This window comes from Lissotriton helveticus, chromosome 2_2, assembly GCF_964261635.1.
Source record: "Lissotriton helveticus chromosome 2_2, aLisHel1.1, whole genome shotgun sequence".
NCBI classification, from domain to species: Eukaryota; Metazoa; Chordata; class Amphibia; order Caudata; family Salamandridae; genus Lissotriton; species Lissotriton helveticus.
The window spans coordinates 297403486-297428594 of record NC_136060.1 but is presented as its reverse complement, the minus strand read 5'-3'; the positions used below and the strand labels follow the sequence as shown (position 1 = coordinate 297428594).

The window sequence follows — 25109 nt, the reverse complement described above, 5'->3', positions numbered from 1 at the left end:
GAGAGGGAGAGGAGGAAGAGAGGGAGAGGGAGAGGAGGGAGAGGAAGAGGAGTAAGAGGGAGACAGAGACGGAGAGGAGGGAGAGGGAGAGGATGGAGAGGGAGAGGAGTGAGAGAGGGAGAGGAGTGAGAGAGGGAGAGGAGGGAGAGGAAGAGGAGGAAGAGGAGCGAGAGAGGGAGAGGAGCGAGAGAGGGAGAGGAGCGAGAGAGGGAGAGGAGCGAGAGGGAGAGGAGTGAGAGGGAGAGGAGTGAGAGGGAGAGGAGTGAGAGGGAGACGGAGAGGAGAGAGAACCCCCTGTAGGAAGTTCAGCTCGCTCGCTACGCTCGCTCGCATTACCGTGTCACAAGATGAAGATTGTCGAAAAGGTGTGTCACCGACGTGGAAAGTTTGGAAAGCTGTGCTGTAGGCAGAGGGTGTCTGTGCCCAGCCAGAACCAGGTCTGCCTTCTCTGGAGTGATTTCTCGGCAGGGGGTAGAGATGGGATTGTCAGAGGCAGAACTAGCCTTTGAGGTGCAAGGAAATCTCCCCCCGCTTCCCCCATCGCAGCCCAGGTCTAATCAGCACTTTCCTGATCTACCTAGACTATCGGGGGCCACCCTTGCTTCTTAGCCATCTGTCGTCCAAAACCCAGACAGGCAATCCACATTCCAACAGAGGCACACAGGATGACTGAGCAAGAAAATACCTACTTCCTAAAAGTGGTATTTTCAAACACAGAATGTAAAAACATCCTTTAATAAAAGATGCATCGTTAGATTTTGAGTTCAGGCATACGAAACTTTATTTTCCCACCTAGTTCCCAGGGCCAGTTATGTTTATAAGATGTTATAAACAAACTTCCCATTCTGTCCTATGGGGAACAGGTAGCCTTGCAATAGTGAAAAACGAAATGGGCTGTAATTCCCTATCAGGAAATGTCACACACTCCAGGGCATGTCCTACCTTTCACATACACTGCACCCTGCCCATAGGGGTACTTTGGGCCTATCATAGGGGTGCCTTACATATAAGAAAAGGGAAGGTTAGGGACTGGCCAGTGAGTGCACGGGCCAAGTCGACATGGCAGTTACCTTTTCCGGGCTACTCACATGGGTGGCACAATCGGTGCTGCAGGCCCATTCTTAGCAGTTGGTTCCTAGGCCCTGGAACACTCAATGCATTTTACTAGGGGCTGACAAGAAAACCGAACAGTCAATCATGGAAACACCAATCCATAACATACTTTACCACAGGAGAACTTGCACTTTACCACTGATCTGCTGTGCGAAAAGTGCATAAAAACACCACGCCAGCAAAAACAGAGTCAAAACCGGGAGGGCAAAAAGCAAAAACTCATGGGAAACACGCCAAAAGATGCCAAGTCTAACACACAACATTGAATAACTCTTTGGTGAAAGACTGCTGAACAGGATTTGCTGAAATTGAGAAGAAGATTGACTCCTCTTTGGCTCAATTGGAGAAAGTAAAAATACAAGTCTCTGCTTTGGAAGATACCCAGGGAGAGTTCTGGTCAGCAAATATATATTAAACTCTAACTGGAATATGCATTTATTGGGTTTCCCCAAAAGAAAAGAATTGGTATCTTCACCAGTAGAAGTTATAGAAAGCTTAATTAAAACCCCTGCTCTCCCGGAGTTTAAAGAAGAACTCACAGGCATGAGATCGCATTGTATCCCTTTCATGGAGTATGCTAGTGCCGCACAACCACACACACTGCTAGTGAACTTTGAAAACTTTAAGTTCGAGAGAACGTTCTTTCATAAACAATAATCAAACAGAGCATTAAGTCTCAAGAGGGTTTCAGTTTTCAGGTCTTTCCTGATATGACTTTTGAGTCCTCCGTGCGTTAGAAGGAATTGAGATGAAGCAGTGGGTGCTCAACTATAACAATGCAGCTGGCAAGGCTAGCGGTGCTGTTGAATTGGACCTTTAAGATCTTTCATGAGGCAAAGGCAGCAAGAAATTATCTGCTAGAACTTCAAAGATAATAGGTCACTGTAATTAAGTCTATCACATTTCTGACTTTCTGTGTTATATGATGGAGGAGAGAATGTTCTTTTTATCTTTCAACACACTGAAAGGGGGGAGATTGTTCTTTTTGCCTTTCAACACACTGACTGACTGTGGGGAGTGGTGTAGCTGGAACTAGGTCACTTAGGGCCATATGTATCATGCCCAAGGCCCACATGCATCAAGCATTTTTGGAGTCGCAAAGGGTGCGATTCCTTAAAATCGGCCGTTTGCGATTCCAAAAGTGCTTTTTGGGATGCATGAAGCAATTTTAGAATTCGTAACATTTTTGCGAGTTCTAAAATTGCGATTGCTTTTAAGAAGTCGCAGATGTGCGATTTCTTAAAAGCAATGCATCATTACTTTTAAAAGTGCAAAATCGCAATTAGGGTGTCAAATTTACCGAGTGTTTGAACCACTCGGTAAATTTGGAAAAAGTGTTTAAAATGCTGAAAATGTTTTTTTTTCAACATTCATGTTTCACACACACATGTCCTTAGGACATGTGTGTGTGAAACATGATGCGAAAAATACATTTCAGGGGTGCAGGGGGGGGTCCTTTGGACCCCCCCCTGCACCCATGAAATTTTCAAAGTGCCACTCGCAATTTGCTAATGCCTTCCCATTGACTCCTATGGGCCTTTTGGCCCATAGGAATCAATGGGAATTGCGAAAATTAACTTAAGAATTCGGTATTTATTTGGGATTCGGTAAAAATTGCGATTTTTACCGAATCACAAATGAATACCGAAAATAATGATGCATACCATTTTGCACTTCTTAATTTGCGATTCCTTATTTTTCGCAAATTAAGAAGTGCAAACTGTCTCAATGATGCATGTGGGCCATAATGCGTTCGCAAACGCCAAAATTCGCAGAGTTTCGGCGTTTGCGAACGCATTTTCGCAAAATGGTAAGTATCACCCAAATCTGCATGCAAAATAAGACATCGCAAAATTTGGGATTCCTTATTTTGCCATTGCATTTAAGGAATCGCAAATTTTGCGATTCCTTAAATGCAATGTAAGAAGCCAAAAAAGTTTGCTAAATGGCCTTAAGGAATCGCAAATTACCACCAACTTCTAGTTGCGAATTCCTTGAAAAATGCACATTTCAGCATTTTTCAAAGTGCCATGAGACGCACATACATGTATGTGCGCCACATGTGCACCCATGCATATTTCAGGGGTGCAACAGGGTGTCCTTTGGACACCCCTGCACCCTTGAAATTATTCTCAATTTGCGATTAGAAAATTGCGAATCGCAAATTGAGAATACCTTCTCATTCATTCCTATGGGCTTCCTGGCCCATAGAAATGAATGGCAAAGTATTCTTTAATTGCGAATTCGCAATTTGTGAATTCGCAATTAAGGAATATCAAGAAATCGCTAAGAAATTGCAATTTTCTTGATACATACCAATTATCGATTCTGAAATAGCGATTTCTTAAAAATCGCTATTACAGAATCGCTAATTGGTACCTTGATACATATGGCCCTCCACTTGAAGGGTGGACAGGACATCAAGAAAGTGAAGAAGGCGCATGAGAAACTAAAAGGGGGACAGCGGGTGGATTGTTTGTGGGTGGGGGGGAAGGAAGGTGCGGTTGGGAGGAGGACTAACAGCTTGCTAGTAGAGCTGCTGACTAAATAAAAAAAACAGTTTCCAGAATCAGAATATTGTTTTTTAGAATAAGATGCGGGTGGTAGGAAGAAACAGGATATTGAAAAGGGGGACCATGAGGGCACTATGGTAATATGGTTCAAATAGCAGAGCTCTGTGGATGGGTATAAGCTTTGCATGTCTATGAATGTGAATGGGCTCAACAACTGGAGGGAATGCAAGGTCATTTGTATTGGCTTGAAAACCGAAAACAACTTTGTCTTTTTACAGGAGACTCATATAATTAAGGAGAAATTCGGGTGAGCCACATGAGGGCCATTTCAACTTTTGTTGCATTCCACTGCTTTAACAGCGCACAGAGGGGTTGCAGTTTTAGCAAGCAGGAGGTTTAGCAGTGATAATATTAAATAATTGACAGATGAGAAAGAGAGATGGAAGATTGTAGAGGTGCTAATTGAGCATGTGCCAATTACATTGATTGCTACATTACAGTCGAAATATTGATGGACCGGAGACTATGTATGCTTTGATTCTTCATCTTGCTCAATTTTTGAAACATGTTTTAACTGGGTCCAAAGGCCAGAGCTGGACCAGAGCAGCCCGAAGGCTAAACAATGTAAACCAAGAGTGGCCCAAGCCATAATTAGGTTAATGGATGAGATAGGTGTTTTTGACCCCTGGCCTATATCAAACCCCACCCTGAAATAGTATACATTCTTCTCTGTCCAGTTTCAGATGGCTTCAAGAATTGCTTTTTTCTTTACTTCCAATTCCTTTCTTAATGTAGGAGCTTCTTATGTTCTTAATTGTTTTTTCAGATCATAAAGTAGACTGCTTGGAAGTGCCAACGCTCTCTATAACTACTCTTACGTATAGATGATGTTTTAATAAAGCCCTACTTTCAAAGTACGATTTGTTGGAAGAGATGGGATAACAAACTCGACTCAACTCTTTTTTTTGGAGAACAGAGGCTGTGCATCACCAGAAAACATTTGGGGTGTGGTTATTACTTATGAAAGCACCCGGAGACAAATAGAGAATGAGAAACTATTAAGTCTCTTAAAAGCACTCCAAAGTGCCTAAATCAGGCCACAGCAGGTACCAGACAAGCCGCAATACTTAGCTAGAGAAGAGGCCAGGAAGGAACTACCGAATTTCTTGTTGGAGAGGGAGATTATAAGCTCCCAGACCAATGGCCAACAGCTATACGAGGTTAGTGGTAGATTGTTGGCATGGCACATTCGGTCTCGAAAGGTTCAGAATAATTTCACCAAAAATAGAAGACCCCACTACAGGACACATTGTAAGGGATAAAGAGGGAATAGAGTCTGTTTTCAGCACAGACTTTCATAAAATGTATGAAGAACATATTGAACCTTCAGACGAAGATATTGTACATTTGTGATAACACATTGGCAATGGAAGCTGCAGGCGATTGATTGCCTCGATAGAAATAGAGGAAGTGGTAGAGGTGTTAAAGGTACATCCAAGATATAAAGCTCCAGGGGAGGATGGCTACCCCCCTGAATGGTACTCATTGATGATTAAATACCTAAATAATCCACTTACAAAGCTGTTCAACCATGCCCCCTTCATTTAAGAAAGAAATTGTAATTTGATTTCCTAAGAAGGAAAAGAGCCCGAGCAGGTGCATTCTTACTATCCTATCACTTTTCTTAGTTCGGGATTACAAGAGTTTCATGAGGCTCCTTGCTAGGAGACTATCAGAAGTAATAACGGATCTAGTGACAGTAGTTCAGAAAGGGTTTGTAGTGACTGTTAGAATTGGGGGTAGTTGGCACAGGTATGTACTTGTGACAAATAGGGACCCTCTCCCGTAGTCAGGATAAGGGGATTACACTCCTAAAATAACCCCTGCTCACCCCCTGGGTAGCTTGGCATGAGCAGCAAAGCTTTATCTCAGAGGCGTTATAAGTTAAGCATTTGTGACCACATACAGTAACCCAGTGACAACACTACAAAGGGACACCACCCAAGGTTTTATGTAAAAAAGAAGTCTATTTTATATAAAGTTACCACAAGACCAATAAATGACAAAAAGAATCCACAGAACTATTAGATTTCAAGAGTTCTTGTAAAAAGGCTTAAATCAAGGTTTTGTGCGAGTCGGTAGCCCGGACGGGCTACAGCGTGGTTGAAAATAACACAGAGTCTATCAAATCCAGCAGACCACGTTGGTACGGGCCCACTCAAATGTCGACAGATTCAGTCACAGTACCTTTTACTTGGAGCAGCCGGCACGGATGTGCGAGCCGGTTCCGGTGTTCTCCACGGTGCAGAAAGGAAGCGTTGCAGGACGCGTTGTCCCTTGATGCGGTGCAGGCAGCGGCCCATTGACAGAGTCGGTGGATCCAAGGCTTGCATTGCAGGGCGAGACCGTGCTTCGATGCGGTGCTTGCAGCTTGCGGCGACAGAGCCGGAGTTTGGGAGCTGGCGTCGATCAGTCCGGACAGCGGTGCGAGTCGGGTGGTGCATCGCGAAGCGTGCGAGGCGGTGCTCAACTCCGGTGCGTTCACAGGACTCGAAGTCAGCTGCAGTGACCACGTCAGTCAGACCAGTACGAGTTGGTGAAGCGAGGCGTTGCATGTCGCGGTGTCCACCAGACGCGGTGCAAGCTACGGTTCGGTGACGCCATCAGGACGAAGTCGGTAAGCTCAGAGCTTGCGTTGTTGAAGCGGACGTTGCTTGATGCGGTGCCTAGAGGACACCGGGCCTGTCGTGAGAGTCGGTCACAGTTCCCTGCCTCTGTCACCACTGAAACAGCGTTTCCAGCAGCAATTCACAAAGGCTGGTGACGTCCACTGGTCCTGGGACTTCAGTCAGTGGGCAAGCTCTCTTCCAAGCCATTGGAGATCTTTGCACAAAATGAAAGAAAAGTCCACAAAGTTCTTTCTCCTCTCTTTGGCAGTCAGACAACCACTGCAGGCAAATCCCCCATGCAGCACTTCAGCTTGGGAATAGTCTTTCCTCAGTTTCTTCAGGTTCCTTCTCCTCAGCAGAGGTTTTGTCTTGTAAGTCCAGAAGTGATATAATTTCCTGGGATCAGGGTCCCAATATTTATACCACCAAATCCTTTGTTCTCTGATGGGAGAGGGGCCTGTGCCCAGTTCAAGCCAGTTCTGAAGCACTCTGTTTACCAGACTTCTCCTTTCCTTTCACAGCGCAGGGCAGGGACATCAGATGCCCCACAGGAGGTGGAGCCAGCATTTTGGAAGGCTAGTACAGTCATGGAGCACTTTCTTGACAGTCTTCCTTCTCTTCTTTCAGTGTGTAGGGCAGAGACATCAGACACACCACAGGAGGTGGAGCCAGCATTGTAGAGGGAAGGCCCAGTCCTATTCAGGTCTCAGGTGCAACTACTCCCTCCCATCTAGATGCAGATCTCCCTATTCACCACCGGGCTGCCCCAGCCTGTCTCTTGGAATCCCCCAGCCCTGTCACTCACAAAACCAGACGAAGGAATACACAACATCGCAGAGGCAGGCTTGAAAGGTTAGGCAAGCAAATACCTACTTTCTAAAAGTGGTATTTGCAAACACAGAATATTAAAATAAACTTCACTAAAAGATGTATTTTATTATTCAGAGTCCAGGCATATTAACTCGAATTTCTACCATGTTCTCTGAGTCTGCTAGGATTATAAGCATGTAATAATCTAGCAGCCCATTCTGGCCTATGGAGAACAGGTAGCCTTGCAATAGTGAAAAATGAAAATGGCTGTAATTCACTATTAGGACATGCCACACACATCAGGGCTTGTCCTACCTTATACCTGCAAAGCACCCTGCCCGTGGGCCTACCATAGGGGTGACTAATATGAAGTCAAGGGAAGGTTTAGAGACTGGCAAGTGGGTGCACTTGCCCAGTCAGCATAACAGTAGCAGACTGCACGCAGGCTCTGCATGGCAGACCTTAGACTCGTTTTACAAGGTCGCTTCTGTGGGTGGCACAACCAGTGCTGCAAGCCCACTAGCAGCATTTTGGTTTACACGCCCTGGGCACACTCAGTGCACTGTACTAGGGTCTGACAAGTAAACCAAATAGTTAATCATGGAATCTCTAATTAATACATCAATTTACAATAGGGAGAGCATATGCACTTTAGCACTGATCAGCAGTGGTAAAGTGCCCAGAGTCATTAAATAGCCAACAACAGGTCAGAAAAAATATAGGAGGAAGGCAAAAAGCTCAGGGATGACCCTGCAAAAAGGGCCAAGTCCAACACTGACACAATACTAATTGAAGCAATGGATTATTATGCAGCTAACTAGATTCCAGTATTAGTCTTGTTTGTGGATGCTGAAAAAACTTTTGATTTGGTGAAGTTTTCATTTAGACCTTTGGAAAAATGAAATTTCCTTGTCTACTTCCTAGGACAATTGAAAGAATATATCAAGGAGTGGAGGCACAATGGCATTAAACAGGAACATCTCAACCCCTATAAATATCTCTCTGGCCACAAGGCAAGGGTGTCCATTGTCACATTTACTGTTTGCAGATTTCACTGAACCCCTTGCATGTGCCCTGAGGAGGATGGAAGGCCCTGCTTCTATTAAGAAAGTGTTATGACTTCTAGGTAATGTTTCGGCTTTTGCAGGTTAAACAATAAATACCTCAAAGACAGAGATGCTGCCCTTCAACAGTGACATGAAGAAGCTGCATGAAGTTCTTCAGAAAGTCTATAGCAGCAGCCCCGTGATGTGTATGGAGATTAAGGTTAAAGAGGACCTTCATGATCTTTATACTCTGAATTATATTTCCTTAGTTAGAAAGATCAGGGATAAATTAGACAGGCGGCAGAAGCCACCAATTTTGATTGTTGGCAAGGTCTCAGTGATTAAGATGCATATTCTGCCTTTATTGAATCTCAAAACTTAATGTGAGGATTTCAGAATTTGTACAGAATAAGGCCAATCCACCAATCAATCAATCAATCAATGAAGCAATCAGGGGTTTGTGAAGCACACTACTCACCCGTTAGGGTACCAAGGCACTGGGGGGTGGTGTGTGCAGTTCCATTGGGGTCATTTTAGGAGCCAAGTCTTGAGTTCTTTCCTGAACTGGAGCAGTGTGGGGCTTTGCCAGAGGTGGATGGGGAGGTTGTTCCAGGTCTTGGCTGCGAGGTAGGAGAAGGATCTTCCAACTGCTCTGTTCCTGTAGAAGCATAGGATGGCAGCCAGGGTGAGGTTGTCTGAACAGAGGTTTCTCTTGGGGGCTTGTATGAAGAGACGGTTGTTGAGGTATTGTGGCCCGATATTGTGGAGGGCCTTGTACGCGTGTGTGAGCAGCTTGAAAGTTATCCTTTCTGCGATGAGGAGGTGTTGGGTGATGTGGTTGTGCCTGGGGATGTCAAGGATTAGCCTGGCTGTGGCGTTCTAGACAGTCTGGAGATTGCAGAGTTTTTTGTTGATTCTGGCTAGAGGGCGTTGCCATAGTCTAGTCTGATGAGGGCATGTGTGGCCGTTTTTCTGGCTTTGGAGGAGATCCATTTGAAAGTTTTATGGAGTACGCGCAGGGTGTTGAAAGAGGCTGAGGAGACGGCGTTGATCTGGTGGTTCATCTTTAGAAATGAGCCCAGTATGATGCCAAGGTTACGTGCATGGTGTGTCGGGGTGGGTGAGTTCCGAGGGCGGGGGCCACCAGTTGTTGTACCAAGCTGACGGGGTGGAGCCTAGGATTAGAGCTTCTATTTTCTCTGAATTGAGTTTCAAGCAGCTGTTCTTCATCCAGGTTGTGATGGCTTTCATCCTTTCTTGGAAGTTGTGCCCGGTGATGTTGGGTTCTCTGGTGAGCGATAGAATGAGCTGGGTGTTATCGGCGTAAGAGACGATATTGATCCCATGGTTCTGAAGATGGTAGCGAGCGGGGCCATGTAGATGTTGAAAAGGTGGGGCCGGGCTGAGGGAGGATACTTGGGTTACTCCACATCTGGTCTCTGTTGGTTCTGAGAGGTAGGGATGGAGTCTGACTCTCTGTTTCTGCCTGTGAGGAATGAGCGTGTCCAGTCTAAGACCTGTCCTCGAATCCCAGAGTCTTGGAGTCTGTTGGCTATTGTGCAGTGGGAGATGATGTCAATTTGGTATGGTTTTTCGCTAGGATTGCTTGAATCTCAATTTTCGGAAAAGAAACTAAATAATGTGATGACCAGAAACTGCGAAAACAATTTCAATTTTAGATTACTATTTTATTGAGAACATGAATCATTCTTCCAGCTACTCACAAAATGAAGTTACGCATTATAAGGTGTTATAATGTAACCCAGTGCTTTCCATTTAAGAGCCAGTCTTGCTAATATGAAAAATTACTTTGTGTGAGGGTTTTCCCCTCGGGACATGTCCTACTTTTAAAATCTATGGTCACTTAGGTGTTACTAATAAGCAATAGAAAGGGAGGTTTAGGCCTGACAAGCTGTTTATTTTGCCAAGCCAGATTGGCAGTTATTAAAACTGCCTGCCAGGCTGCAGATGCATGCATAGAGACATGCTTTACATTTTCACTTCAGAGGTAGCACAACAGGTGCTCCAGTCCATTAGCGACATTTAACCTAAAGTCCCAGGGTACACTTTTGCACAATATAATAGGAACCTATAGGTAAGTTGGCTATGCCAATCGGGAGTGTTGGAAATGTTGACATGCTTTAGGGTTCAGAGAACATGGCTGGTAGGAAGTATCCCAGTGAGCAAAGTGGAAAAACCAGCAGCATCGACGAGAGAAAATTAGGGGTGACCATCAAATAGAGGAATTTTCCAACAGAAATGAATACTTGTACTGTTTACCATCACATGTTATTCTACTTTCAGAGACTCGTGTGGCAGTCCGAGACTTTTGGAATTAGAAAGTACCCTAAAGAAATGGAACATTCATTCTTCCTGTGTGGATAATTATTGGTAAATATACATCTTTTATTGGCATCATTAATGTAGGTTTAGGGAGAAATTCAGGGCATGCAATTATAAGTGCATGAGCTTTTTCATACTCCAAATCCTCAACCCTGAATTAAACGCTGCCATTGGCTAAGCCAATCATGATACTTTTAACACTGACATTAATTAAATGTATTTGCCAGTACGTTAGTTTCAGTGTTAGAGGTGTGAAAGAGAAAGCGTTTATTTGCCTGTGTTGGGTGAACACTAATTGCAAAAAGTTGAACTTTAACAGGTGTTAATTAGTGATTTCTGGTATCAGTGATTTTCAGAGTTGAACAATTTAAACAATCTGCATAGAAGCAATTAATTAAAAAAATGGTTAATGAAACATTGTAAAATTAAAAAAAAATAACTGTACTAAAATTAAAATGTTGAGGAGCACACAGCCGTCACTGAGCATCCTTGAATTTCCTGATAACACACATACTTAGAATGGTGAGTTAATAATTAAGAAGAGATTATCTGACGTAAAATACACTACGCAATGTGAGTAGTTTTGAAAACTTGTAAATACGCATGCACATGTATACTTGATTTGCAGAGGATGATGCTGTCAAATTAAAGTGTTGGGACAGTGCAAGGGAGAATATTTTGATCCAGTGATAGGCACTACCATATAAACCAGCAATGCCCCTGGTACAAACCAAAGCTATCAATCGTGGTCCATTCCAAACAGTGTTTATAATAGGCCATGATTGCGAGCTCTAGAGTTGTGAGTTTCCACAGTGCCTGCCAGTAAGTCAAAAGAAGCATCTATTTTGAACAAAAAAAATTAAAAGTGTACTTCCCTGCTTCCTTGGTGGTCTGTTCCGATCCCGGCAGTACATGAATCCAGCACAGGCACCCAAAGTCTAGTGAATGTCCCTAAACAATGCAGACACTGCTCTCAAGCGTTCAAAACTATTAACAAGCATGAGAGAAATGCCAGTAGTGGTTGGAGCAAGTTGGCATGGCATACACTCAGGGACTGAGAGCCTGTGCCTGTTCTCCACCCAGTTGTGCAACACAGCTTGCTTTGGAAAGATTTAACGTGTGCCTATCAGGCTGGGCAAATGACATGCACACTTGCAGCACCCACCACTCCTCTTCCAGTTTTTGTGATTATCTTTATTAGCTTGTATATGGTGTTGATTCAATCCACAGAAAAAACACATATGGCATACAATAACCTCACACCGTTGTAGAGTAAGGGAGTCGTAGACAGCACAATACATGTGGCAATTGCATCAGGCACTGAAGACATGTGCATTGGGAATTTACCCCCTATCAACAAAACCTCGTGGTTGAATGGGTCAAAATAATCAACCTAGCATAGGAAAAACACTTGCCAACAGAGGATGTAACCATTGTAAAGAAACAAGGACCACCTAGTGAAAAATCACAGTTCCAAGTACAGGAAAAGATTTAACACTACAATAACAATCCCATTGGCAACCAATTAAATTGCATGCATTAAAACAATATAGGCCAGAAAGAACAAGTAATTCATTTTCATTGTGATTCATTATGAACTTCTAAAATTGTTATCTCTGAGGATCATTAGTTCAGGATGAATCACGATAAAGATGAATTGTAATTACCAGTGATTGATTAACCTAGTCACAACCTAATGTTTAACCTGTACATAATCTATGGACTTTATGTATATTGTATTATGTGTATTTTGTCCTGCTTTGTTTCATTTGCTTACAGTATATATATGTAGCTATGTTTGTGTTTTTCTTTCCACATTGTTGTACATTTTTTAACATTGATTTTTTTTTATGTACGATAGATGAGTTGTGAGACCTTCTGACAAAATACATTTTTTAGTTTTTATACCCTATATACATAAGGGATAAAACATGAATCCGATATTATCCATGAATATAAATAAAATATATAGTCCTATTTACTTGTTCTTTCTGGTCTATATTGTTTTATTGCATGATATTTAATTGCTTGCTAAGTTGATTGTTGTTGTACTGTTCAAAAGAGGGTTTAAGCACGATGTTTGTTGTCATGTGCCATATCTATGTACATTGCAACAGATCCTGAAGCATATTCACGTTGGTAGCACCGGGGAACATCTTGCTAATCCTCATTGGGGTGAGATATGCACAGTGCAGGAAGTGAAATTATATAAGTCAAAACCGCACGTTTCATGTCACCCGTTTGACCGATTGCAGGCATTGGTCCTATTGTGTGTCTGTGTGTGTCTGTGATATCACTCCCAAGTGCTATTGCCACCAATCCCGCAGCCGCGTATGTTCCACAGTTGGTCTGCTCCGCCACACAGAGTAAAGGGGTGTGATGACCCTTGCGGTGTTTTTCCCTCCAATAAAGCTGCTTCACGTTGGAGGCTTCTCAAGATCAGAACCCAAGGTCTTACGCATCACATCCCACCGGGTCAAATACATCAGGAACTACTCTGGACCAAGTCCACTATCCAACGCTAAAACATTGATGGCACAGAGGCCTTCCCCAGTCACCACATCTGCCCAAGTCATGATTCCCGCCGCTTCCCAATCCTGAACCCAAATAATGGTCCTCAAGCCTGCGCACTCTGGTGCGGCTCAAATGGGACCAGAAATAAAGTGCTGTACGTAACAGCACTCTATCTGTGTCACGAGGGGGAGTAGTGTCAAAGAGTCGGTGCAACAATGGTCTCCCTGCCAACTCATCAAAAATGTTAGCACATTCTGGAGACAGCTCTCCTGTAATCCACTGCATATGCCACTGCAGTTGCGCTGCAGCATAGTACAATTCACAGTCCGGGGCACCAAGGCCACCTTTATCCAAGAGGGCAAATAGTTTATTTAGAGCAACCTGTTGCTGGCTATCGCCCCAAATCAATTCTGTCAAAAACCCTTCTTAGACTTAGCAAGAAGTCCTTACTGATGATCAACGGTAGAGGCTGCAAAGGAATAGAAGTCATGGCAGGACCAACATTTTGGCAATGGGTGTCCTGCCCATTGAGGACAGGGGTAGCTTGGTCCAAAAAGGATGGGAGTGGTGAATCGTGGTCACTGCCTTCCTAGGTCCCCCTCTAGCAAAACATCCGGATCATAATACACCTGCATGCTCACATATTTAATGGAGTCAAACCACCAATCCAGTTCCTTATGCGACATTATATCCAGACAGACTTCAGGGATATGAAGCTGTGACCGATGGCAGCACTGCAGGGTCAGCTCTCAAATGTATCAACATGTCATCTGTATATAGGGACACTATTTGAGGAAGTCCAAAGACCACACGATCCCATTGTGGTGCCAGCTCCTGAATCATACACTCCAAAGGCTCCACCACAAAGGCAACAGCAGCAGCGATAGGGGGCAGCCGAGTTCTGTACCTCGAGCCACGTCAAAGAAGTAGGTATTATGTCCCCATGCATATCCTGGCAGTCAGATTGGTGTACAGTAACTCTACCCAGTGCAAGATTGGAGAGACAAGGGGTGGTTTGACGCCGGCCAAGATGGCGGCAGAACCTTTTCGCTCCGTCCGGGCCCCCGTTCTCACCCTCATTATCCGTCCTGTATCCGGGAGCCGGACAGCGGAGACGGCAACTGATAAGTACCTGGTGGCATGCTGAGGAGGCAGAGGTGTCTCCAGCCTGAGACAGAGCTGTGCCCAGTGTGCTGCGACGGAGGGCCTGCCCTTCGGCCATATCGGAGATCCGGACGGCGGAGTCGCGTCTGGAGCGTTGCTTGCTCCTGACGTGCGAGGCCCGGGATCCTGGCTATGCAAGGTCTGTTGCTTTGGGGCCAGTGGCACTGAGATAGTGCGTGTTGGTGTGGGACATCCTGAGGGCCGCATGACCTGTGGGCCGCCGGTGCTGAGCTCCCCAGGGCCAGACATCGATCGGGGTGAGCCGCCAGTGGTCTCTTCATTGTGCTGGTGTAAACAGGGCACAAAAGAACAGTGCTGTGGTGGCTGGGGGTGTGGCCCTTCTTATATGGCAAGTGGACGCTGTGGTCGTCTATGCGGGCCCCCCCAGCTCTGCCCAATGAGGATGCCCCCCTGTAAAGTGAAGCTTGGGCCGGCGCCTTGCGGGCCTATTGTGTGGGCCTATAAATGTCGCTGCGCCCAGAGGTGTGCCGGGCAGTGCCATCCGGATCACGCCATACAATATACTGAAGTGAGGAGGGGTTGAGGGGACAATTCAAGTGAACATTCCTCAGCTTCATGGTGGCTCCTGCTGGACTCTTCTCTTGATGGTGACGCGGTGAGATCTACGGCTGGATGGAGCGGCTGAGCTGCAGAGACTGTTGGGCATCCCAGTCCAGCATGTGGACAGACTTTAAGGCATAGGGAGCGGCATCTACCCGCGCGTCTCCTTGGCCCAGTCCCATTCTTGATTGTATTGAAGGGATCCATGTGTGCTGCGTGATTGATGTGCAGCGCATACCAAAGCGGGTGACAAGTGGTGAGATTGTGCCTGGAGTGTTCGCCCATGGACCCTGATATCCGGAGATCGGCCCGCATTTGGCCTGTGGGGGGGTGAGGAGTCCTTGTGCCCCCCACACGGCGAGGACTTGGTCATGATGAAACCGTAGGGTGCCCCGGCTGCAGTGTAGACGAACAAACTGGACAAGTATGCAGTACCGCACCAACGGGAACACGAGGACGGGGCGATTGGGGAGAAATCAGCCGGTGAGAAGCCATCCCTGGGCTCTATTATGTCGGCGATCCCAACCTTGGGAACGAATCTGGAGACCAAAACCGATAAAGTCACGATTGAAATAAACCTGATGAGGGCGGATATGAGGAAAACCTTGGAGAGGGTCACGCCAACTGAGGAGAATGTGGGGGAGTTCCAATCTGCGACACGTAAGTTGGAGGAGCGCGTGCAGAAACATGCACAGCAACACAAATTGATGGCCTTGCGGCTGGGTGATCAAGAAGGGAGAGCTCGTCGCAACAACCTTAGGGTGGTGGGGATACCTCATGAGGCGGAAGGCCCCAGTATGGATCTCTTTATCGAGGACCTTATCCTGAACCACCTTAGGCCTAAGAGATTATCTGCCTTCTTCACTGTGGAGAGGGCACATATGGCCCCGATTCCTAAGCTGAAGCCTGGATCTCCTCCTTGGACACCTATTGTGCGCATTCCCAATTTCAGAGCTCGGGATGCCATCTTGCAAGCAGTTTGGATGAGGGGAGACCTCCCCTTCGAGAACTCGACAGTGAGGTTCTTCCCAGACTTTATGCTGCGAGTACAACAGGAGAGGCGCACTTTCGATGGGGTGAAATGTGCCCTGCGAGAGAAGAGGGTAAAATCCATGATGCTCTTCCCGGCCAAGCTCAAGGTCCTGGAAAATGATAAGACCCTGTTCTTCACGTCACCTGTGGAGGTTCAACAGTGGCTGGAAAGGGGCCCCCACCAGCCACATCACCGTCGCACTGAGGAGGATTGGCAAGGGAGCCGTTTCCGTGCTCTCGAGTCCCCGTCTCGACGCAGAGAAGGGGGAAGGTCGGCGTCCAGATCCAGGAGCTCCCGGTCTGTCAGCCCTGGGAGTGAAGCACGCTCTCCCATGAAGTGAGGGACAGGACTCCTTGCTGTGTATTGCTGTTTAACTTTTTTGGCCCTCAAGGTATTGTCCTGATGGACTGATATTATTACTCCCGTTCCAATGCAGTAAACGTTTGGGGCTCATCCGTAGGAGACACTGTTTTGTACTTTCTGGCTATTGGACATGTTGAGGCGTGGAATGTGGGGGAACCGGGGGGGGAAGGTGTCGAGTACCCCACAAGACTCACCTGGGCTTGTGAGGCTATCCCGCAGAGACGACAGTAACCACCGCCCCTGACCCCAACAAACCCCCGCGGGGAATAACACCCGACAAGGATGAGGTGGAACCAGGGATGGGGGCCAAAAGGAACCAAGGAAGTGGCTTTGATGGTAGGGACGTTGGGACGGGTCTTGGCACAGCTGAGGGAACCAGAAACACCAGATTAGGGCTAGGGACTACGCTCGTGCTGTCAAACACCCCACAAGACACATGCATACCGGAGCCCCTGTTTCTGACACTCACCACAAGGGTCGTTCGGGTCGACTTCAGAAAAGGCCAGTGCTGTGTCGTCCAGGAGCCCCACGTCCGTGGCAAAGGAAATGAAGAATGAGGCACTTCTGCGCTTGGACCCCCAAGGAACCAAAAAGAACTCAAAGAAAAGCGCTTCTGCGCTTCACAGCAGGCAATGACAAGAACTCCAGGGTAAGCGCTGTAGCGCGGCCCAAATGTACAATGCTCCCACGCTACCTGCGTGTAGGAGCCAAGCTGTAGCCCACCTGCGCCACTGCCAAGCAAGGTCCAATGGAATAAGGTAAGCGCTCCTGCGCCTCGGGCAAAACAACAGAGGAACAAATGTTAAAGTGCACCTGCACTAGGAAGAGAAACAAGCAGTAACACTCCTGCGCTACTGCCGACAAAAGAACTGAGGCTTGAAAGTAGCAGCGTGCCTGAAGCAGCTGCTTCAGGACAGAGTTATCAGCAGCGCTCCTGCGCGGCTGACAGGAACAGGTACAAGCAGTCACGTAACGCGTGAGGATTGGCAGCGTTACCGTGACCTGAAGAAACCCTCGGCGTCTGCTGGGCTCATGCGCGTCTGACGGAAGGAATCAGAAGCACCGATCCGGCGGCCACACGCACTTTTAAACGTGTTGGCCCGGAAGTGCTTGTTGCGGTGAGGACTAGAACGGGACACCACCTCCGGCCGGAAGTGAGTATCCCAATGTCTGTGGTGAGGTCTAGAACGGGACACCACTTCCGGCCGAAAGCGAGTCTCCCGTTCTCTGCATGTATCCTGCGGCGCCCGGGACCGCGGAAAGCCGCACACGACAGAAGGGCATTGCTGTGTGTTTGTGCCAGACAGACCTATCCAAGTTTCTTGTTCAATGGGGCGGCAGGTGCTCTGCTCTTCGGGATGTGGGTAGTTTTAGAGCTACAAGGCAGGGTTGTAGGGTAGGGGGTCGTTGTTATGGGTTTCTGCATTTTTAGTATGCTTCTTTGTTGGGTTCTCGCTTCAGATATCATGCGTCACTCTTGGGGTCAGATGGCATCTTTAGATGATTACAAAAAACACAGTTGATGGACAGAATGTAGAACAATGTCATACATTCACCCCAGTACAAGGATCTGGGCCTAAATCCATCATTTTTTTCACTCCACACCACCCTGGGTTAGACACTGGCTATATGCAAATCAGCTCTGACCCTTTGCCTCATGGGAAAAGTCCAGTCCGAACTGCCAAGCCCTGTCTTTCCCAGACCGGAATCAAGCATCCAAGGACCGGTTTCTGGCAATCAGCCTTCATTCAGCCTGGATAGCTTGACTCCAGTGGTGTGGAGAGCCTGGGACTCACGTCTGAGCATACCCAGCCCACTCGGGGTGAAAATTACAAAAAACACAGTTGATGGACAGAATGTAGAACAATGTCATACATTCACCCCAGTACAAGGATCTGGGCCTAAATCCATCGTTTTTTTCACTCCACACCACCCTGGGTTAGACACTGGCTATATGCAAATCAGCTCTGACCCTTTGCCTCATGGGAAAAGTCCAGTCCGAACTGCCAAGCCCTGTCTTTCCCAGACCGGAATCAAGCATCCAAGGACCGGTTTCTGGCTATCAGCCTTCATTCAGCCTGGATAGCTTGACTCCAGTGGTGTGGAGAGCCTGGGACTCACGTCTGAGCATACCCAGCCCACTCGGGGTGAAAATTACAAAAAACACAGTTGATGGACAGAATGTAGAACAATGTCATACATTCACCCCAGTACAAGGATCTGGGCCTAAATCCATCGTTTTTTTCACTCCACACCACCCTGGGTTAGACACTGGCTATATGCAAATCAGCTCTGACCCTTTGCCTCATGGGAAAAGTCCAGTCCGAACTGCCAAGCCCTGTCTTTCCCAGACCGGAATCAAGCATCCAAGGACCGGTTTCTGGCTATCAGCCTTCATTCAGCCTGGATAGCTTGACTCCAGTGGTGTGGAGAGCCTGGAACTCACGTCTGAGCATACCCAGCCCACTCGGGGTGAAAATTACAAAAAACACAGTTGATGGACAGAATGTAGAACAATGTCATACATTCACCCCAGTACAAGGATCTGGGCCTAAATCCATTGTTTTTTTCACTCCACACCACCCTGGGTTAGACACTGGCTATATGCAAATCAGCTCTGACCCTTTGCCTCATGGGAAAAGTCCAGTCCGAACTGCCAAGCCCTGTCTTTCCCAGACCGGAATCAAGCATCCAAGGACCGGTTTCTGGCTATCAGCCTTCATTCAGCCTGGATAGCTTGACTCCAGTGGTGTGGAGAGCCTGGGACTCACGTCTGAGCATACCCAGCCCACTCGGGGTGAAAATTACAAAAAACACAGTTGATGGACAGAATGTAGAACAATGTCATACATTCACCCCAGTACAAGGATCTGGGCCTAAATCCATAGTTTTTTTCCCTCCACACCACCCTGGGTTAGACACTGGCTATATGCAAATCAGCTCTGACCCTTTGCCTCATGGGAAAAGTCCAGTCCGAACTGCCAAGCCCTGTCTTTCCCAGACCGAAATCAAGCATCCAAGGACCGGTTTCTGGCTATCAGCCTTCATTCAGCCTGGATAGCTTGACTCCAGTGGTGTGGAGAGCCTGGGACTCACGTCTGAGCATACCCAGCCCACTCGGGGTGAAAATTACAAAAAACACAGTTGATGGACAGAATGTAGAACAATGTCATACATTCACCCCAGTACAAGGATCTGGGCCTAAATCCATCGTTTTTTTCACTCCACACCACCCTGGGGTAGACACTGGCTATATGCAAATCAGCTCTGACCCTTTGCCTCATGGGAAAAGTCCAGTCCGAACTGCCAAGCCCTGTCTTTCCCAGACCGGAATCAAGCATCCAAGGACCGGTTTCTGGCTATCAGCCTTCATTCAGCCTGGATAGCTTGACTCCAGTGGTGTGGAGAGCCTGGGACTCACGTCTGAGCATACCCAGCCCACTCGGGGTGAAAATTACAAAAAACACAGTTGATGGACAGAATGTAGAACAGCCTGGTCTTGCCACATGTAAGGAGGGTCTCTAATGAGTGGGGGGAGGAGGGGAGAGGGTGTGGGCTCAACCCATGGCAGCACAACCTAACAAAAAACTGACATTCTTTTCCTGGAATGTGAATGGTCGGGGTGACAAAATCAAGCGCACTATGGTTCTACAGTATTTGCAACCGACAACCCCCAGACATTGTCTTACTCCAGGAAATGCACCTTAAGGGAAACAATTACTTAGCTCTCAATAGGTATGGTTACACACTGCAAGTCTATGCAGGTTACACGTCCGGATCCAGGGGCACAGCCGTACTGGTTAAAAATGCGATACCTCTGATAATACAACGCACATGGTGCGATCAATTGGGGCGCTACACTACCTTGTCAGATATTTAGGTGGGGCAGGTGGTAAATATATGCTCAGTATACATTACCCCGCGGCTGCATGAAATAACGTTTCCGGACCTTAGTCAGCTGTTTTTGGACTTTCCGCCTGGTCTGTTGCTTCTGGGTGGTGACATGAGCAATGTACTCACACCGGACATATATAGGGAAATTCTCCCCTCGGGAGCCAAGGGGCCTCATCCGCTGTTCTCCTTCGTGAGGGCTCTGGGCCTGTCTGATCTCTGGTGATGTCACAACCCCAGGTCTAGACAATTAACCCATATCTCTGAAGCGCATGGCAGCAGGGCTCAGATTGACTACGTTTTTGCACTCACTGCCTCTGTGGGCCTCTTTCAGGGCAGGTGCCATAAGGCGCAAGTGATATCTGATGACTCACCGGTGGAGGTACAGCTCCAAAGGCCAGTTCGCGACTGGTCTCTCCCTCCAAGATTGGATCCCTTTCTCTTTTGGGACAAAGACTTTCGGGAGAGTTTTGAGGACCGCACAGAACTTTACTATGCAGAAAATGTCAGTTCTGATAGCTCGACTAGGATCCTCTGGGATGCATATAAAGTGGTAGTGAGGGATTTTGTGTTGGCGGCAGGCGGTGTTAAATGTAAAGAAACTAGACTCCGGTGCTAGAAGCACAAGCAGGAGATACTCGCTCTGGAGCGCACAGTGGCAGCAGTCGCGGAGGAGTCCGAAGGGCTTAAGCACTCCCTCAAACTTAAATAGCGCGCCATCCAAGACACTGCCTACAATGTGGCTTGGGCCCACGCATTTGCCAAACAACAGAGAGTCTATTATATGGGTGACAAAGCTAATAAGCTAATCGCATGGCTGGAACGAAGGGACAGGGGTCGCACCTGGGTGTTTGAAATTTGTTCAACAGAAGGGATACAGGGTGGCACAGGGACAGACCTAACAGAGATTTTTGCCACATACTACGAAAACGTTTATCGGTCTCAATCCACAAGAGGGGAACTAGAATGCACTGAATTTCTGTGGAACATTTCTCTGCCGATGCTTGAGTTGGAGGATGAGAAAATGCTTTAATCTGCTTTTCAGGTGGAGGAAGTAGAAAGTGCCATTACAGTCCTGGAAAGCAGCGGGCCCGAATGGGCTCTCCACTAAGCTGTTTAAATGTGTGGCGAGCAAACTTGCTCCCTACATGCTTGACATGTTTAAGGAAGCGTTCGAGGTGGGGCAACATCCGGAGGACACTAGAATGGCAACCATCGTTATACTCCTTAAAAAAGGGAAGCTGCACGACCTTTGCAGCTCTTACAGGCCCATTTCCCTCCTTAATTTTGAGGCTAAGGTTCTAGCTAAAACTATTGCCGGGCCGGCTGGGCCCGGTCCTACAGTTTTTGATTCACCCGGACCAATCGGGCTTTATGCCTCATAGGAACAGGAGGCTCAATTTACGATGTTTATATGGAGTCATGTACTTGACTCAGGTCAGCCCGACATTGCAGTCGCTCTCCTCTCGTTAGACGTAAGGATGGCATTCAACAGCATAGAACGGGCGTACCTCTTCGTGGTTTTAGAAAAGGTGGGCATTGGCCTGCAGCTGCAAAGGTGGATCCGATTACTATACACTGGCATGATGGCCCGAGTTCGGGTCAACGGGTTTGTTTCTCGAGCCTTCGCACTGCATAGGGGAACGCGTCAGGGGTGGTAAACGCCCAAAATATAAAATATAGAATTCGAAATATCGACAGCCAGAATATCGACTCCAAAATATAGATAGGCCAGAATATCGAATCATCCAAATATAGTTAGTCAGAATATCGAAATTGAGGTAGGAAATATCGAGTTCCATAATATCGAATTTAAAATATCGATTTTCATAATATCGAAAAAAAAATTGTGTTATGTATGGTAGTATATGTGTTAAAATTATATGTTATTTTTGTAATGTATGTTTACTTTTTTTAAAGTAATGAATGTTATCTAATTTAATTTTTGAGTAATTTAATTCCGTAGTGGGTTGTGGGTTTACAGGGGAATAGTGTGGGAAGTAATTTAATTATAGTAAATTAAATATTAATTTTTATTTATATGTATTGATAATTAATTGATTGATAATTAATTATTAATTGGTAATATATTTTTATTAATTGGTAATTAATTTTTAATAATTGAATAATTGATAATTATGTTAATTGCATTATTTATTATTTGGAGCGGGTTGTGATTTTATAGGGGAATATGGTGGGAAGTAATTTAATTGTAATAAAGAAAATATGTATTTTTATTTATATGTCTTGATAATTAGTTGATTGATAATTATTAATTGGTAATTAATTTGTATTAATTGGTAATTAATTGGTACTAATTAGTAAATCATTTTTATTATTTAGTAATTATTTTTGATAATTTTTTTATTGGTATTGATAATTAATGTAATCTTATTTGAATATTAAATAATTACTTTACCTACTGTTGCACTCTCTGCAGTGGGAATAGTAATTTTTACCCTCCCGCAATCCAACACTTTCCCTACTGTTGTACTCTTTGGAGTGGGAATAGTAATTTTTACCCCTACGCTATTCAACGCTTTCTCTACTGTTGCACTCTCTGGAGTGGGAATAGTAATTTTTACCCTCCCGCTATCCATCGCTTTCTCAATCAATCTATCAATCAATCAGTCATTTTTTAAGCGCACTACATACCCGCAAGGGTCTCAAGGCGCTGGGGGGGAGGTGGGGGAACGCTACTGATCGAACAGCCAGGTCTTTAGTATCCTCCTGAAGGTCAGCAGGTCTTGGGTCTGTCGTAGGCTCAGTAGGAGGGTGTTCCATGTCTTGGCGGCGAGGTGGGAGAAGGATCTCCCACCGGTGGTTGTTCTTCGGATGCGCGGGACGGTGGCGAGTGAGAGGTCGGCGGAGCGTAGCTGGCAGTTGGGGGTGTAGAAGGAGAACCGTCTGTTGAGGTAGGCTGGGCCGGTCTTGTGGAGTGCCTTGTGTGCGTGGATGAGGAGCTTGAACAACAGACCAGAAACCCAACAACTTGTGTGAACCAAATCATGATAAAGTCTTGCGGACCACATGGGGAAATATGTGGTCATCATAGAGTGTTATTGTCAAGAAATCACTCAACATGCCCTGTAACTTCAAAACAAAGCTAAGCCTTCCCACCCACCACCCTCCTTCAAGGTGGAACCCCTATTGAAAAGCAGGACCAGACCAGTGGACTCTCGAAAAGGATATGGATTTAAGAGAGTCAGCCAATGTAATCAGCAGCTTTTGGCGTAACCATAGGTCCACCCTGCATTGTATCCGGTAAGTACTCAGCAGGGAACTCTTCATGGACAGAGAGTCTGCTGTGTCTGTGGCTCCGGCACTGCCCCCATGCTTGGAGACCCCATCCGGACCAATGCAGCCACTACCGGTGTCCACTCCTGTGTGTCCTGGTCCCAGGAAGGGTGAGAGCAGTATTTACGATTGGTGCAGTAATTAAACAGGCGTGCCATCACCGGATTTGGAAGGGCCCATGGCGACGGTGATGGTGCTGGTACTCGATGAACCTGCTCCACTAAAAAGAACGTGGACATCCTGCCTCCCAGGACTGCATGCGTCAGCCATTGATCTGGATACAGGCTCATGCTAGGCCTCCAACCTTCTCGGCTAGGTCAACCACCCAAATATTGTTCTGTCTCAATCTCCCCTCCACATTTATGGACAGGTCCCACCTCCCTAGAAGCTGCAGCATGGTTCCGACCAAAGACCAGGGGTAGGAAGGCGCAGCCAGTTCAGCCCTACAGGGCACAGTACCTCTCCCAAGGGTCAATTCGATCTCACAGGGATCCCAGCAATGCAAGTGTCTCTGCAGTCCAGGACCACCTCAGGATGTCCGGGTTTCTGGTAACATGCCCAGCGGGGCCCCTGAGTCTCCTGCAGCTTTCGGTCTCCAGCATCGTAGTTGTCTTGCACTGGCGGGTATCGCTATCTTCGAGGGTTCCAGGCATCCAGCAGCCCAGTGAGAGTCAGTAGCTGTGCGACGGGGTCGGATACCAGCTATATCCCAGGATGAAAGTGGCGCAAGACGGAGCTCGCGTCTATGCAACCACTCCCGTCGCCATTTTGGCCACGGCCCGCACAACTCCTCATCCCTGCTGCTGTCCCGCACCTGTAAGGGCCCTGTACCTGCTCTTAGACTTTGTTGGCAGGATGCAAAATAAAATGGTAATACAATTATTATCTTACCATTTTATTTTGCATGTTTCATGTTTACTGTGCTCTCAGTAGGGGGCGATGCATCTCCGTCCTAATGGAAGGAGCCAGTAATTTCTAAGAGATAGAATCTGTCTTTGAGTTTGTACCCTAATGTCAATATATACTACGTTATAGGACTTGATTAGGAATTCAAATAGACGCTTGTTACCCTTCAAAATATGTACTCATGATCTGCTGCTGCCCTAGGAATGAAAGCAGAGTCTTTAGAAAGTTAGATGATTTAATGCCCACCAAGAATACGTTTGACCTAATTTTGGTTTTACGTGTTTTCTTACAGGCCAGCACAGATTTTGCAATGTGTGAGCAACCCTGGCAAGTGTCTGCAAGTCTGACACCAGATAAAGAAAACGTATTCAAACTTCAGCACATGAAGACATTTCAGATGGGGAAGGTGCTGTGTACTGTAAAGGGAAACACTTGGAAGGTGGCAGAAGGCACAGCTTTTTGATTTACAATAAAACACGTTTCCAAGTCTTACTTATAATGTTGTATAGTTTATATTTTGTAACACCTTACGCCAATGTTCACGTATTAGGCATTTGTGTTGTTGTATTAAACCCTTCATTTTCATTGTCGCTTGCAGCTGGTAAACGAAAACGAAACATTTGTGAGACTCAACATTTATAACATCTATTTTTTCGTACAGTTGTACATTTTTCGCTAGTTTAAACTTTAAAAGGCTGTAATAAATACATCGTCCACAGATCTAGGTCTTTATTAAATATATTTCAGAGCACAACAAGCATTCTCAAACCCAACAGGCCTCACCTTTAATATGTGGTTGTACACGTACTGGCTTTGCCATTCTTCACGGACAAAATAATTTAAGATTGCCAGAATCTGATTTGGGGTGCTTGGTGATAAGCACCCC

The 25109-nt window shown here is 46.3% G+C and overlaps 1 protein-coding gene across 1 annotated transcript in view; it reads left to right on the top strand.

Annotated features, from left to right (window-relative positions):
* LOC144821805 (ADP-ribosyl cyclase/cyclic ADP-ribose hydrolase 1-like) overlaps positions 1-24715 on the top strand; it is a 212759-nt gene extending 188044 nt beyond the window's left edge. The window contains exons 8-9 of the mRNA XM_078678980.1: positions 10456-10542; positions 24516-24715. Coding sequence (XP_078535106.1) covers positions 10456-10542; positions 24516-24570 — 142 coding nt within the window. The 3' untranslated portion in view covers positions 24571-24715. The remainder of the gene's footprint in view (positions 1-10455; positions 10543-24515) is intronic.
* The last annotated feature ends 394 nt before the right edge of the window (positions 24716-25109 follow it).